General features: G+C 31.7%; 1 protein-coding gene across 1 annotated transcript; it reads right to left on the reverse strand.

Annotated features, from left to right (window-relative positions):
• Positions 1-7,615: 7,615 nt before the first annotated feature.
• Positions 7,616-12,600, reverse strand: LOC129952230 (putative inorganic phosphate cotransporter). Its single transcript, XM_056064718.1, has 4 exons — positions 12,407-12,600; positions 9,330-9,466; positions 8,188-9,258; positions 7,616-8,129 (listed from the first exon to the last, which is right to left on the reverse strand). The coding sequence occupies exons 1-4, from the start codon at positions 12,435-12,437 to the stop codon at positions 7,818-7,820; spliced, it is 1,551 nt and encodes a 516-aa protein (XP_055920693.1). The 5' UTR covers positions 12,438-12,600; the 3' UTR covers positions 7,616-7,817.
• Between the last annotated feature and the right edge of the window lie 4,509 nt (positions 12,601-17,109).

Consider the following 17,109-nt stretch of genomic DNA (forward strand, 5'->3'; position numbering starts at 1 on the left):
GGAGATTTTTTCGTATTGGGTGCTGATGGAGTCTATTTTTTTCTTTAGGACAAAAATACTTACTGATGTTAATGGAGTATTAGGATCTTTGGGAGTTATGTGAACAAAACGAGGATTTTTTAAGATTGAATTTTTAGGAAGGGTAGGGAAATCACTGAAAATAACATTAGATGTTTTATTTCTTTTGGGAGGGGGTGGAGGGTCGGGTGGATCGGAAAGGGAACACAAATCAAGCGAACCGAATCGATTGCCCGAACGGATTGGCTTAGGGGCCATCCTTAAGAGCGAAAAGAACGAACAACTTCTTTATGCCAACAATTGAACGGTAAATTGGCGGAAAGGAAAAGGGGAAATAAGATTATGAAGGAAAAATGAAAATAAGAAGCAGCGAATTGCTAAGCGGACGCACTAGACTTAAGGAAATAGGTCTGAACGGTAGGAAGGCCAGCCGATGACTGTTCAGCTGTACTTAAATTTTGTTGAAAATTCACTTTCAGATTGTTTGATAATTTAAATCTTGCATACTTTTCTTTAAGATTTTGTTTGAAGTAAATTTGTTTAAACTTATTTTTGTAAAAATTAAATTCCTATGAAGAAGTCCTCTTATTATTTTTTAAGGAAATATCCTTTCATAAGATATTCTTAAAAGTTTATGGGCCCAGCATCGTGGTATAAATAAATATATAAATATACAATGATTGACTGTAAGTATTCAATTCGAGTCGAAATTCAAGTAGAAAGTCATAACGTTATATCATCAAAATACAAAGCCTTCATAAATACACTGTCGTAGAATAAATTTCATAAATCTCTGAAAATAGGCAGAACCTTTTTTAATGATTTGAACACACTTAAATCACTTACGTGGGCTAGAAGTTCATAACTGATTTATGAAGTTTGACCCACCTAAGTAAGCCATAAGTCCTTTACTGACTTATGACCTATGGACTTATGACACTGCGCCATAATTAAGTTAAAAGCTGAAATTTGCGTAGTGTAAACAACGTGCTGAGCGATACTTTCTTTATGGATGCTGCTTTGCAAAGTGAGGTTTCTCTAAGTTACTACGAAATTGCATCGGGTCATCGCGAAAAAAATATCACTATGTGTAATTGGTGAGCAAGGAATTAAATGTCTGTATTACTTGCTGTTTATAAGGCTCATGATATCTTTCCCTGTATTTTGAAAGTAATGTTTTATGCTGTTTACTTATTACTTGCGACATATACATATACGAACTATACGGCAAGTATTGCAATCATAACAAAATTCGAATACGATATTTTAATCAAACATGACATTACGTCGAAAAAAGTGGGTCCCCGATTCCGTCCGCCTGTCTTTCTGTCCTCGACCTTACAGCCCAAACCATTCGGTCGATTGACTTCAAATTTGGAAATTAAGGTTTTGAGCCGATTCGTGTTGTTTTTTTCTCATTTTTTTTAAGTTGTTGTCGCTATACAAATTTTATGTTTCCTCAAAAATCGATTTCAAAAATGCTTTTTTCTGCACAAGCCCTTATATTTTTTTTTATAATAAGCGCACACTCAAGGGGATAATACTAGGTACCCTTATTATTTAGACACAGTGTGAGCACTAAGAAAGGGAGAGAGGGGTTCAGAGGAGATGTCGGTGCACGTTGGTTTTGAATTCCTGAATATTGCAATGGCTGGGAAAGACAGAGTTTGGTAAGGCATTCCTACTGCTCAATAAAATCTTTGGTCTTTATATTTCACCAAGCCAGCAGAGTCGCTACATTCAAAAATAAATGTTCTTTCAACCTCAGTTTCACTCGCGGAGGTCTTTACTCTTCTTCAAAATTAAATAAACAAATATTGTACACACGGAAGATACAATATTTTATATTGTGAAATAAATACCAAAAGGTTTTAGATTTTCTTCAATAATATTGCACAACCTTGCAATACTACACATAGACGCTCAATAATGTCGTGCAATATCAAATATTGTTCAATTATATTGAGCGTCTAGGGACCGTTACCCTTGGATTATGTTTCCTTCTCATGTGTTGAGATATGTCTTTCTCTTTTTTCGCGAAGCTGCACGAAACCAAATAATTTTCAAAAGATTCGTCTATTCCATAATAGATGTCGTACACAAATTTGCGGCATCGGTTATTAATTCGTTTTGATAAAAATCTTAACGTAAATAGTGAAAAAGTGGTTAAGGTTAATTTTTTTGTCTTCATATTAGTTGTTTGATCGACTTTGCGATCATAATTTATCGAGTTTGGAAGTCGAGATCAGCCACTTACATACATATATAATAAGAGCTTCAAAATGATCAAGTTTTCCAAATTAAAGCTGACATTTTTAAATACGGAATATTATTTCGTTTGTATTTTTAATTGGTGCGACATTTTTTGTTTGTTATTTTTGTTGAATGCGGTTGTACAGGTAATTAGGAATTTTGAATTCACTTCATTAATTCATTGGATTATTAAGTTTCCCTATCAGAGTTAAAAATACAAAATAGGAAGGGATATCACTTTATTATACATTAGCTACTCTACCCTTTATTGAGCGCTCAATTCAGGTAGAGTTTATTGAAAGTACGCAAAGGTGCAAACTAATTTTTTTTCTTTTTGAGCAATTAGTGTTTTTGGACCTGATAATTGAAAGGTTTTATTCAATTCCTACGTACTTACATAATTCTTTTCTACTATTTTTTTTAATAATTATAAATATTCTTTTTTTGTTTATTTAATTAAATTGTTAAATTGTTTTATTTTTAATATAATAAATGGTTGAAACTAACTCTTTCATTCAAGCACATAACTTGATTATGTACAGCTATGAACCTTAATTTCAGGAAATGAGGATGGTGACTTAAACTGATCGGTAGATCGGGAACAAAGGTAAGAACGACATTCAGAGGAAGTTATGAGAAAATACCCGCTAATTAACTTCAATGGTAAGGTGGATTTGAAAGCTGGGAATAACACTCTTCGAATTTGGTACAATCTTTTTTTTGTTTAGTAAGCCAAACTATCAATTCTTCTTTTTTGGAATTTATCGGCCCACTTCTGAAGTTGTAGAATTATCTGTCAACAGATTTTATTTTAAAAAACATAGATGCTTATCCTCAAAGTTATCAATTACATATATAGGGTGTCCCAAAATTAACGCAAGATTTGAATTTGCCGCAATTGTGCAGTGAAGTGTTGGCAACCCTGAAAAAAAGCAATTTGACAGCTAACAGTATATTTGTCCGATGTGTTATTCCATACATAACCCTATCCTATGTACTTTACGAGTCAATAAAAATATAACTATCAAAAGACGTTTCTATTTAATTCAAATCTTGCGTTAAATTTGGGACACCCTATATTTATTATACACATTTTATAACAAATATTTTGTACTTTGGGAAAAACAAAAATATATTAATGCTATTTGCAATGAACAAGTAAAAGAATTTAACAATTCTCATGAAATAATTTTTGCTAGCATATGTATGTATGTATGTACATCAAAAAATTCTTGTCGCTCATTCTCTAAGTTTCTATCTTCATTTGATAAACTTTTTTTTATGTAACGAATCGATTTAGTATACATACTTAATCAATTGAGTATATAATATGTACATATGTATGTTGTTTATCCAATGAAGATAAAAGCTTCCAGGATGGCCCAGAATTCTTTTTCTTAGTTCAGAAAAATCCTAAAGTAAATTTAAATGTTTAAATAAATATCAAAAGAAACAAATATGTTTAAGTATGTTCTATTTTACTTTACAGAGACCATAGAATAGAAGATTCCTGGATAAAAACACAACTATTTTCGAATTAAAAGCAAAATCCGTTTGGATGAATTATGATTTGAATAAAATAAAAATAAAATGCACGACTGGGTCGCACGAACTTGCTCCTTTATGCAAAAAGTCTGTTTAAAAAAGTACCTATAGAAGATTTTAAAATATACCTGTAAAAAAAGTTTGTCTTCAAAGATATAATTGACACAACTCATCCTAGGACATTTCATCCCGGAAGTGAAATATACTTGTAAGGGTACTTAACGAAAACAATTGTTTATGTATTCAACTATTTCGTTCAAAGCTTTATCCTTTGGATAGCCTTATTTTAATTTCTTATTAGAAGAACCAGGATGGAAAGTAAATTATATGAAGATAAGAAACGAAACGAACATAGAAAAGTTTTCTTGGCGTGCTCAGCTTTATGCAGATAGATAGATAATGACATGTTTATGATGATAGTGAAAGAATGTTATTGGTAGGTAGAAGGTACCTACTACAATCCAATCACATTTCTGCTTACCTACAAGTTTTCAGCGCAAACATGGAGTTATTACGTTCAGTTTATTTTTTTTCGTTAAAGTACAAGACATTGCTATTCATGTGTTACTTACAGTCAGGTTCTTGTGCTTTTCTTAAAGAATAATAATTTAAAATCATATATACAAAAGTACCAAGATATTAATTCTTGATAGACACTTTAAAATAGAGTGTTGATTGAACATATCATATTCGTTAGTCCGATGCAGTGGTGTTACACGGCCATAAATGGTATTTACAATAGTTATAGTTATAAAAATACATAAATATGTACCTACCAAATGCTTTAATTTGGATAACAGATAGGAATGTAATACAAATTTTTTCAAAATAATTTACTTTAAATATAGTTAAAATAATTTAAAAAAAAATATTTTAAAATTCAAAACTTAAATGCCACTTATAAAACAAAAAACCGTTGTTTTCAATTTTTTTTTTGAAAATCGTTAGAGCGGTTTTTTTTACATTAATTTTTTATATATAAAAATTTTCAATTTTGTTCTAAAAATATTTTTGGTATGCAATTGTTTAGAGATTGTAAATATACGCTATAGATATGAATTTCGTTTTGAATATGAATTCGGTTTTGAGATTTTGAAAAACAAAAATTAATATTTTTTTAACAATCCAAAAAAAAATTGCATTTTTGATAATCAAATATTGTTAAAGCAATATTAGAGCTCATTCAGAGCAATAAAAAAATATGTTTTTCTTATTAAAAGAAGCAAAGTTAAAAATAAAGTTTTAGAGAAAATTTAAAAAAAATCTATCTTTTTGCTTTTGAAAAAATTCGAATTTTCGTTTTTTGACCAAAAAAACTGTTAGTTTTGATCTTAAAAAAGAATGAAAAAAACGCTTAACGCGAATCTGTTCAAAACCTTAACTTCCAAGTTTGAGCTCAATCGACCTAATGGTTTAGGCTGTAGGAGCGTGGGCAGACAGACAAAACAGACCGGACGGAATCGCGGGACCCACTTTTTTCGACTTCTCTACCACTGTAATGTCAAGTTTGATTAAAATCTCGAGTTGGAAATTTTGCACGAAAGCAAAACTTGCCGTATAGTTCCTATATGTCGCAAGTAAAAACACACACACAATAAAAATTTCATTAAACAGGAACTACTTAATATCTCTGTTTATAATCTGGCAAAACTTTGAAGAAATTTGAAAAGACTGGATTGTTAACAGATATTTTGAGGCCTTTGCATTATCGTTTCGCTCCTACCACTAAAAATATAGCTGCTGTAAGTGAAAGTGTTGCCGAAGACCCGAATGTGCCGTTTCCTCATGCGCCATTCTCATGAATTAGGACTGTTTTACTGCATAAGTTATGTTAAAACACAAAATTGTCCTAATTGGAGTTCTGAGAATCCTCAAGTAATTGAAAAGATGCCATTACATAAACAAAAACTCACTGTTTGGTGCGCTCTTTGGACCGGATGTGCAATTGGACCTTACTTTTTCGAAAACGACAATGAAACGATTGTTGCCGTCAGTTCGGAGCGTTATGGTCATATTATAACCGACTTTTTTGTACTTTTATAGAAGAATACGAACTGTAGAATATGTATTTTAAATAAAACGGGGCCACGTGCCACACAACTAGAGCGAATATGGCTTTATTGGGTGAGACATTTCCTGGCCGCGTAATTTCTCGTCGTGGCGATATCAACTGTCCACCATTGGGGCTACGTGAAAAACCGTGTTTATGCCGAAAAACCCTTAACTCATGAGCACTTAAAAACAATGTGCTGGTTGATATACCGCCCAATATGTGTCAAAAAGTGGTCGAAAATTGCCTCAAAAGAATATAATGAAAAAAATATTTTATATGTGTTTTATTAACGTTTATTTTTGAAATGCAAAATGGAATTGTTGGAATTCTAAAATGTTTGTTTGTTTTTTTTTTCTGTATGTCTGGGGGATTAATGTTGCTCTACCTGTGTAAGCCATTGGGAAACATGAAGCTTCCTATTCGGAACTGAAAATAGTGAATCATTTCAGAAATGTTTCGTGAGCGTCCAGGCCAAAAAAAAACATGTCAGAAACATTAAACGAAAATTTCACATATGTTTCTCTGTTTCTTAAACGTTTTTTAATGTTTCTTTTTCTGAAATATTTATGAAAGGTTTTTTGAACAAATAAGAAACATTTCAGGAACATTTTTTAAATAATGTTACTCGTACCTGAAATGTTTTTTTTGGTGTGGCCTCACCTTTGCAAACAAAACTAGGCAATTTACTTTAATTTTATTATCTAAACCTTAATTTGAGAATACAGCCATTTTCGGTTAAAAATCAACTTAAGAACATCAGAGTTTTATAAAGTCCTTTTTTAAATGATTCTTTTTTATCAAACTGTCATCTACATAAATATTATTGCCCGGCATGTCCTGGCTATCATGTGGTTAAGAACAGATTCAGTCGTAAAGCGTCAATGGTGGAATTTCTTCAAAAGTTTGCTTTATTCTCAGCATCAACAAATTAGTGCATAATCTCATGAAATGAAATCGAGAGGCGTTTAGATAATTAACAGGACCACATCTGCAAATAAAATGTTCAAAAAATTGATTTTACAATACAATTATGGACAATTGGCACCGTTTTCGTGAGATAAAATGACTTTGATGGTTTCCTGATTAGGTACTGGAAACAAAAATCAGCCAGCTTGGTTTGATATCGATAACGTTGGCCAAAAACACTCTAATATGTAAAGTGTTCTTCAAGTTGGCCATTTACCGTAACGGCAGCTTATTCCACATTTCGAAAACAAAATAAGAATAGCTTGTAAGTCGCACCAAACAATATAGAAATTACATTACATTAAAATCGAATGGATGTAATTGCTATTCGTTAACGGATTAAGGATTGTCTTTGGTCCATATATTCCTTATGAGCAAAAACATTTTACCAGAAATGAGATTCACCACTAAAAATTGTGAAATATGGACAAGCTGTATTAACTTCTTGAATTTTTTTAAATTCAAATACACTGTCAACACAGTGTAACATTCTTAACTGTCGACTGGTCAAAACTTCTCATGCAGCTGTAAAAAGCACCCTGTACAATTAAAAACTAGCTAGCTCAACCAGAAGTTATACGATCGCATACTTACAATTAAATAGCAATTATAAAGATATTCGTTGCTATTTTCTCATAGATAATATTTTTGTTTGCAATAAATTCGAGTTTAATTGTTTTTGATTTTGTAATTTAAAGTTAATAACCATATTATAATATAAACAATATTACTTAATTATAAGGTGTTTTAGAAAAATTTAACTTATTAAATTCCTATTCCTTCAATTGAAGGGTTGAGAACATTTATTTAACATGTATATCAAAATAGTGAACACAATTTAGGTTAAAGCTGCAAACTAAAACGATACCAAACTTTTCACTCTACTTCACGTTCTTAAAACAAAACATGCAACAAAATGAAATTTATAATTTACCCTAAATACCCATCTACACACTTAATTTACTTAAAATAACATTTTAAATTATTTGATAACTTTTAGTACATAATCATCTTTACTATCTTGTGTGAGTGATGTTACAGGATATTCATATTCCGTATTTAGGTAACCATCGTTTTGTTGTCCTTTTTCTGTTGCACTACCAGATAAAGCTTGTTCTTGAGTGTTCTCACTTCCCAAGTTTTGGTCAATTTTTGATTCCAAAATCGTCTGTCCAAAATGCTCATCGTTCCATGGTTGACTATCCGTTCTTCCAAGAATGATATATTGCAAATTACCAAAAAATAAGACCAAAGCAGTTATTGCAAATACTTTTTGCCACTCCGATCGATCAGTCTAAAATAAAAGGTTTTTAAAATATTTGGCTAGGTTTACTAAAGTTTTTCAATCTTACCCCAACACTAACAATTGTAGCAACAAACATCGGTGTCAACATAAAGACAACACTGCTAGCTGTTCTGACTATCCCGGTCAGAGTTGCAGCGTGATTGGATGAAAGATCGATTGGATTTAGGGCGCTTCCGATAGTCTTACCGCCATTTATCCCCACAGTGCTAGTCATGAGAACTATGGCTAGAGTTTTTTGGTGCTCATCCAAGAATCCAATTAAACAAAGGCAAGCTGCTGGAAACCACGTTGAGATAGTGCTGACGGTCCTGCGGAGTGTCTTCAAGCTCATGATGTTCTTTTTAATAACCACATCTCCAAAAACAATACATACATTTGTCATAATAAACCTACTTGAAAATGCAAGAGCCGAGAAAAAGGAATTTGATTTTATGTCCATTTTCAAAATTCCATGCAAATATGAAGGTATCTCGTTTTGCATGGTCTTAAAGCCCAGAGCCTGAGCACATTCGATACCAATGAGAGACATAAATGGGACAGATGTGCATATAGCCTTCCAGGGAATTGGAATTTTCTTATTCTGACCATCGTTTTTAAGGTGTGAAGCAAGAATGAATTCTTTTTCATCTGACCCAATGAATCTAGAGGTTGTTGGGCTGTTGTCTGCAAAAATCATCCATAACACACACCAGGCAATACTTATTCCTGCGGCCACATACGATATACCTGGCCAGCCCCAGCTTGATTCAGCTATTAGGCCCGGCACTCCCATTGCCAGAATGGTACCCATTTCAATTCCAGAATAGCTGAAAGCTCCCAATCGTGTTCGCTCCTCAAACGGCGCCCATTTGGCTATTTGGTCATGGATACATGGTGTAAAAAGGCCCTGAAACATTCCTTGGACTATTGCAATGCATGTGTACATTTGCCATCCACCCAAAGGTATGAGTGAAGGAGTGAGTAATGAGGTAATAGCTGAACCCAAAGTTGATATTAAGATTGTGTTTTTGGCGCCAAGCCAACGGCACATCACACTTCCCGCAAACTGAGTTAGTAACGTTCCCCAATACATGCCAGCAATTATATATCCTTTTTCTGTTTTATCCCAATCGAATGCCTAGATAAATTATTATTTTGTTAAAAACAAGTTAATGTTTCGTTAGAATGGTTACAATAAATAAAACTTACTTGAAATGATGAATTTGATGAAGCTCCTTCGGTCATAGCAAAAACAGCAACCGATATTTTGAGCCGATCTATAATGTTCACAACAAAGCAAAGAAATAAAAGCAAAGTCTGAACATGACGAACACCCAAGGTTGGACCTGAAAAAAAGATTATTTAAAATTATTAAAAGATTTAAATTCATTATACTGGCTAGAAGCTTATAGTCCAATAGCTTTAAAAAGTGTAGTTTTTTGTAATAAATTAAACAATGTCTTTAAATCTGTCTCATATCACCAATGCCGTTGCACATTTTATCCATTTTATTTGTAAATAGTAACAGAGTAATGAAAGGCAGAATTACTAAATATAAAAACACGAAAAACAAGGTACGAAAGCCAAAGATACGAAAGACAATTGCACGAAAAACTTAGCTGCTGATTTACCGAAATTCCGAAAACGTTTTGATTTGCTATCTGCATTATCTAGTGATTTATTTTCAAAACATATATTGTTCCGATACTTTAAGATGTCTCCCGCACAAAATCTTAAGAGTATAAGTCAGTAGCACCTTGGAAAGGAAATTACTAGCTTTACGCTTGAACAGCGTTTAAAATATTTAAAACTCTTTTTTGAAAAAACGCACCTTCGTTTTGGCGACTACAATAACGATAACAAAGTTTCTGCATCTGCGACTCGCAAGAACCCACACGCCATTGTCGAGAAACCAAGGAGTGACAGTTTTGGTATCTTCAAATCATTTGTTACAAAAATAATATTGCAATACCCGTTTCGCTCTCACACAGGGATGGCTAGTTTTCAACAGCCTGTTGCGGCAACTAATTTTAATTTTGCCAACAACGTTAAGGTGAACGTTACAGATTCATATTAACCGACTTTTCTCATAAAATCTGCTAATGACAAAAGCGTGCTTTCCGGCATTTCGGCGTTGAGAACTAGCCAATCCTTTTGGAGCTATGTTCTGCGGAAACGGGAAAGACCGATATTATGCCAAAAAGCCGGAAACGATTTCAGCTATCGGTGATCTACAGTTTAAAATAATCACAATGTTTTAGGGGAACAGAATGTGCTATTGCAAAGCCGGCAATGTTAGCTACATAAACAAAGCTGTGTTCCACAAATTAACGAGACTGACGTACACGTGTAGAAACTCCTGCAACCAAATTTTGTTCAAAAGTTCAAAATGAATAATATGTCTCAAGCTTTGCATAATTAGTCTCAGTTTTTCTTGTATTTTATTAATTTAGTAGAACTGTTTTTAACAATAATTGGCCTATAGTATAAAGTTACTTAAAAACATACAAACAAATTATAAAATTTGGCCTTTTTAATGTTCGCATTATAAGTATCAAATTTTAACACGGGCATATTTTTTATTATCATCATTATTTGACAATAATAATAATAGATAAACAATCGTTTGCAATTATAATTTAAACCTAAAGAATATTTTCTATTAAATATTATTTTAAGAAGAATAGAATAACTCCTAATAATGACTTATTTTTATTTTTCTATTGTTTGGAAATGTTTTTCATGTAATATTTTCTAAAAAATAATAAATGTAAAAAAAACTTAACAACAAACAAACTAACAATTATTTCATCTTTAATGTGAATTTAATAGAATTATTTAAATAATACTAGGTTTTATTTCACCTTTTTTTTTTATTAGGTGCTAATACGTTAGGGGCTGTTACAGCGCCTTTTTTTATAACATAGGTAAGTTTTTAGCAATTCAACAAATACACAAACCATTTCTTTTCATTTAATATTTTAATTATAATAAACAAATTTTAGATTTGTATTCAATGAAAATACAATTATAAAAGTCTAAAGAGATTTTTGGTAAAATTAGTTATGTGTGAGAGTCGGAGAAGTTGGACTTATTAATAAAATAATATATTAGCTGTTACGAATAAGTTCATAGGAAAATCTTTGTTAATTTTATTGCATTTAAAAAAAGGAAATTTTTATTACTCACTTCTAATTATTTCAATATTTGTAGAAGGGAACTTTAACTTTCATGCATTCTTTTTTGTTTGTTTAAGAAAATGTAAAAACATTGTTTTGGGCTTTGCTTAAAATTGTTTATACTATAAGAGGGTCATAATCCCCAAAACGTTGCTCGATGAATATTTTTGAATTTTACTATGTAGCTACAAGCCCTTCAATGTTATTAAAAACCCTGATTTAAATACTGAATATAACGCCAATACTGGTCGTTCATATAGGTAGATATACTAATTGATGTTTTTTTTTGTTAGAGTTATATAACTTTAAGCTGGTAACACTGGCAACTAAAGTGGCAGCCATTTTTTTAACTGCCAAAGGATTTATTTAAATAACGCTTCCAAACTCGATACATGGGATCAAAACAAGATTGTCGCTTGTATCAATTTTCATAAAGATCATGCGATTTAACCCCACTTTATTTTCTGTGGTATATTTCTTAACGAACAAATAAACAGAAACCCTTAATGTTTTGTCCAAAAGTTAATCACGATTTAAACAAATTGGCAAATGTTTAAAATGTTTTTCATACACAAAATATTCTAGATAAAAAATTCAGAAAATAATTTCTTTTTAAAGAAAATTAGAAACCTCAACTGAGTTTGAATTTAAAATTGCTTATTTTGAAAAACTAGCATTCCTTTTTCAAATTTCTTCCATGTGTTACAAGCATTCGGCACCGTAATGTTATGGTTATAGCTTTCGACCGCCAAGTGAAATTTCATGTTTAATAATGCCTTCAGGTGCAGCATTGAAAACAAGAAGTTCAAAAAATTGTCTTAATTTATTCCTAACTAAAAACACACCCAAAGAAATAAAAGTTAAACACTTTCTCAACATTGTCTCATTGTCACTTGACTTGATTTCACTTAAATGCACTCTTCCAATGAAATTCAAATGAAGGAGAACTTTCTTGTTCTCAAAAGTAGGTAAACTTGTTTAGAACAAAACTTGTTGAAAGTTCAACTTATTAATTTGATCGACTAAAATATATTGATCCTGAAAAACACTCCCCACTCCCGTTTAATTTAGTTTCCTTAACAAATTTTAAAAACTATTTTAGGTTACCTTTGTTTTGAATTTCTATATTTTCAGTCATTGTAATAATTAAATTGTATGTTTTCTTTTTAAATCAATAACTCCATAATTTGAATTTGAATACACTGCTCAAAATCACTGTATCTCCATCAATCGAATTAATAATTATTTTCACTTCTTGTTGCTTTCAGGCGCTTCTACTAACTGAAGATGATCACTGTTCAAAGGTGTTCGCTATTCATTTTTCGAAATGGGTCGACTTAGTTCTGTATAAGTTGTTTTTGTATATGTTTTTGATATCCAATGGTAATAAAAAATATTATAATTGAGAAGCTAGCAGAAAAAAAAGCATTTGTGCAATAAACTTATGCCATGATTAGAAGACGTAATAAAAACTTACGGCTTGAGATTATGTTTGGCAACGGTGAGTAAATTTCTTTATTTTAACAATTTATCTTAGAACTTATGTACATACTTTTATTAAAAATTCTCTAAATTCAAATGGTCCAAAATTAAAAAAAAAATTTACAAAACAAAAACAAACAAATAAATTATTTATGTGGATGCTAGCAGACCCAAATCAAGGTATCAAGCATCACAAGTTCTTCGATTAAAAATTTCACATAAAATTTGCATAATGTATATCACTTTTGCATGTTAAAATGATATTAATTTAGATATGAATTTTGCATGCTTAAAATTCTCATTTCAACTTCCACAGCAGTTCAATTATTCTAAATTTGTTTGCGTTATGTAGATATACTACGATATGTAAATATAATTACACTGTATCAATATACAAATATATAAAAGGGTTGTTCATCTCTTATCGATTCATCAGATTGTTTAAGATCTTACTGCACATAATGGTTTAATTATTATTTTTAATTGCCAAGCATGAGAATATTTGAATTGCATGACGAATGTTTTTCGACTCTCTCTAAGGAATGCCTTGAGAACCAATTGTTATAATATTTAAAGCTGACTTGTCAAGTTTTACCTTGATGTAACAATTCATATATTTACGAAATTTAGTTTAAAAACAAAAATATTTTTTATCCCGAGAATAATATGGTAGTTCTAAATGGGGAAAATTTGGGCTTTAATGACCTTGTCATTCAACAAACGCTTGTAAATTTATTTATGTTTGTTAAATTTATTCATTAGAAGCAATAATAGTGAATATTTATGAACTCTCTTATATCTCTCATACTGTCATTAAAAATGTTTTTAAAAACATTTGGATCTAGATGTAATATCTGTTAAACTGTTGATCTGTGATCAGTGACAAGTAATCAATATTTTCGTTCGTTTTAGGCTACATAGTTTTCAGTAAGCTTTCGCACATCTTTGAGATGGTTTTATCACTTGTGGTTTTGCAAAACAAGAACAAGGTTTCGTTCGCCAGAATAGAAAAGATCCAAGTTACCTATATTACATATTTTAAAAACTGAGTTAAGTTAATTTTTAGGCTTGTCTATCATCAATTTACTTAAATAACTTTGTATCTCTAAACAATTTGCTAAAGTTAAAATCACGGAATTGCTACTTTAACTGTAAGAAATTTGTAAAATTCATATGACATCTGTAAAATTCAGTTCTTGTAAGAGCAGTGGATGGAATGGTCAAGTCAACAGTTAGGAATTCCAATTGATAGGTCCGTTTAAGCGTATATGCTTTGTTTGTTTTCACGAACTGACACTTTTAACACATGTTTGGATGCTTGTTTTTTTTTTTAATGAAAGCCAATAAGAAATTTACTAGTTAGCAGAACGAAATGAAAGGTTTGAAATTTTGGAGTAACTTAGTAAATTGTTATATATTGAGCAAATTGCTAACTAGTTAATTGTTAGACCCTCAACAATAAGTTGTTTAACCTTTGTACCTTGGGTTTAATTAATACCTTGAATTGTTGAAAAAATGTCAACATTTTAACTGGACAAATTGAACTGATTACAATAACTTTCAAAAAGGAGTTAATAAAAACAAATATTATTCTATATACTGAAAATAAAGTATGTACATATCAATATTTAAAAAAGTAACGTAAATCAAAAGAAAACTAAATGTGTGCTGATGAAAAATAAATGCAATTCTTTTTTATGTTAGGTTTTGGAGTGTGTTTAATTGTCTTTACATTATTTTGTTCCTCGTAATTTTTATATGCTTATGATGGGTAATTTAAATAAGAATATTTTAATATGAAGTATTTTAAATCGTGTCTAACATACAAAAATGATTTATGTAGATCTTAAGTAGGTACACAGAGACAAGAAGGGCATAAATCCATAAAATACAGTCATAAAAAAGCTTACCTTTTTTTTAAGCTCAAGACAAATTATCTTGATGATAAATAAAAGTATGGCTGATAGTAAGTTAATTTAAATTTCTTACTTCGAAATCTCTTTAAAAAATATTAGGAAATTAAGTATATGACAACTGTTCATCAATTTGAGTCGTCTTAAGCTTATGAATGTGAGACTGGTTATAGTTTCGATTCCGTTTACAAATCTAGATGGGAATTTTAAGGTTCATACCAAATTCTAAGATTTCTGACAAATTTGCAGCGAGGTTCATAGGCGATTCCTTTTTCAACAGTTTAAACCGAATTAATTTTGCGATACCGAAGAAAGAAATCGAATTCAAGAAATTTGAGTATCAGTGCCTTAAAAGTAACAAATTGAAACTATGACATATATAATTTTGAACTGGCCAAATATATTTTCTTTTGAGAATCAGATAATGGGCAAGTTTACATATATTTCTAAAATCCTAGAAACGTTTAACTTAAGAATTTGTATTATTTGTTTTCTCAATTGTTGTTCCCTTTTCAATAAACAAACAGGAAGAACGGATATGTAAAGCTCATTGAGTGGAAAATTCAGTTTTTGTATATTTTATCATAATTTTTGTCAAGTACAATTCAAGGAAAAAAACGTAAACAACTAGCTTATGTACGATTACAACAGCAAATCTGTCAACTAAAAAAATATCATTTAACTGTTTGTTCTTGGCAACATAATATGTAGAAGATATACGATGTAGTTTAAAGCTTTGATAACTTGTCTTAACAAATGTAGATCTTAAAAGCTTTATTACAGGGGAAATTATACTCAATTACAGGAAAATTATACGCAATTCCAAAGTATACACCAGACTATACTTTCCTCCAACTACAGTTCCATAGAAACTTTCATCTTTCTGGGAGGATAGGGTATTCCTGCGGCTTAGTCACGGACAACTCTCAACCATTCTTGTGTACGAGTACTGTTGTCAGGAATGGAGGGGACCTACAGTTTTTAAGCTAAATCGAAACGGCAAAATTGAGAAAGCACTTTTCATGACAAGAATTACTCTTGGAGAATTTGTCAATTCCTCGCAAGAGGCAGTACCCGTGAAAAAAAAAATTAGGTGGCATAGGCAGGAATCGAACCCAAGGCCTCTCGCATGACAGTCCATCGCACTTTTTTTTTTAAATTCATTTTTATAAATGCATTCTTAAACCTATCTTAAAGCTAGACAAAAATTCATAAAACTAGCCTAATTATCCATAACTTACAACTAACTTAATGGTCCAATACGGACACTCTAAGTTAAACTATAACACTTAAAACGAATGCCTTTCGGGCCTAAGATCTATTTTACTTCATTTAAATTTTATTTATTTTTGTATTTATTAGAACTAACTTAAACTACCTATTCTACCTATAAACTACTTAAAACTAGAACAACCACAGCAGCAAATTCAATTATCTAACATTTTTGTTTTTCATATTTTGTTGTCTTTTTTTTATTTTTTATTTTTTTAAATATTTGTTTAATGTTTTTTTTTTTAATTTTGTTTGTTTTTTTTTTTGTATTTTTTTTTTTTCGTGCCACCATGCCTATTCTACTTAAAACTAAACCCTAATACTATTAAACAAGTATGTAAGCCGGCCAAGGCTTAAAACCCCATCCCGACTACCCACTATCAAGTGCCGATTGAAGCCACCAAAACTGGTTCTCCTGCTTCACCCTATCAGTTCGGTCCCGTTCGGACACAGCCCTACTGAACCGAAGGAGCTCTGCTCCGCCTTGTGCCATAACGTCCCGATTGTACAGGAGTCGCCTATCCACGGTTCGTCGTCTGACGTGATAGATTAACGGAACAGCCAATCTATGCCTCTGTGGTTATGAAGCCGCTCAAGCGTGCACTTTCAAAATACTCGTTCGGATAGAACGCCCCGAAAATTAAATTGTTGGTCGAAGACATAGCTCTTGCAATGTGACCTCGAACGAGTTTTATCACGAAATTGTCAATTCTGTTGATTCGAGCCCCGTTGTATAGGACCTCGTTTGAATAGTAATGCACATAAGCCCCTTCCATCTGGGAAGAGGCAACGTTGAACCACACAGGACAACCATAAACGATCATTGGCAGTATGAGGGCCATGTAGCACTCTGGGGTCAAGCCGACTGCTAAAAAACAGCTGTTTCGTCAGAGCGAAGGCTCCTCTGGCCCTGGTCAGAGCAGCATTTATATGTCTGTCGAAATATAAATACTGATCTAACCAGATACCGAGGTACTTCACTACACTTTTGCTCGCTAATGACTGCCCATGAAGATCAACGATGACCATCTTGCGCCAATTCTTGCACGTATTCTTCGTGGCCCTAGCCAACATTTATTTTCAGTTTCCAGTCGTCGCAATATCGCTGAATTTTGTCGAAATCACGATGCAAGAGAATTCTAA

This window comes from Eupeodes corollae, chromosome 3 (assembly GCF_945859685.1).
Source record: "Eupeodes corollae chromosome 3, idEupCoro1.1, whole genome shotgun sequence".
In the NCBI taxonomy this organism is placed as follows: domain Eukaryota; kingdom Metazoa; phylum Arthropoda; class Insecta; order Diptera; family Syrphidae; genus Eupeodes; species Eupeodes corollae.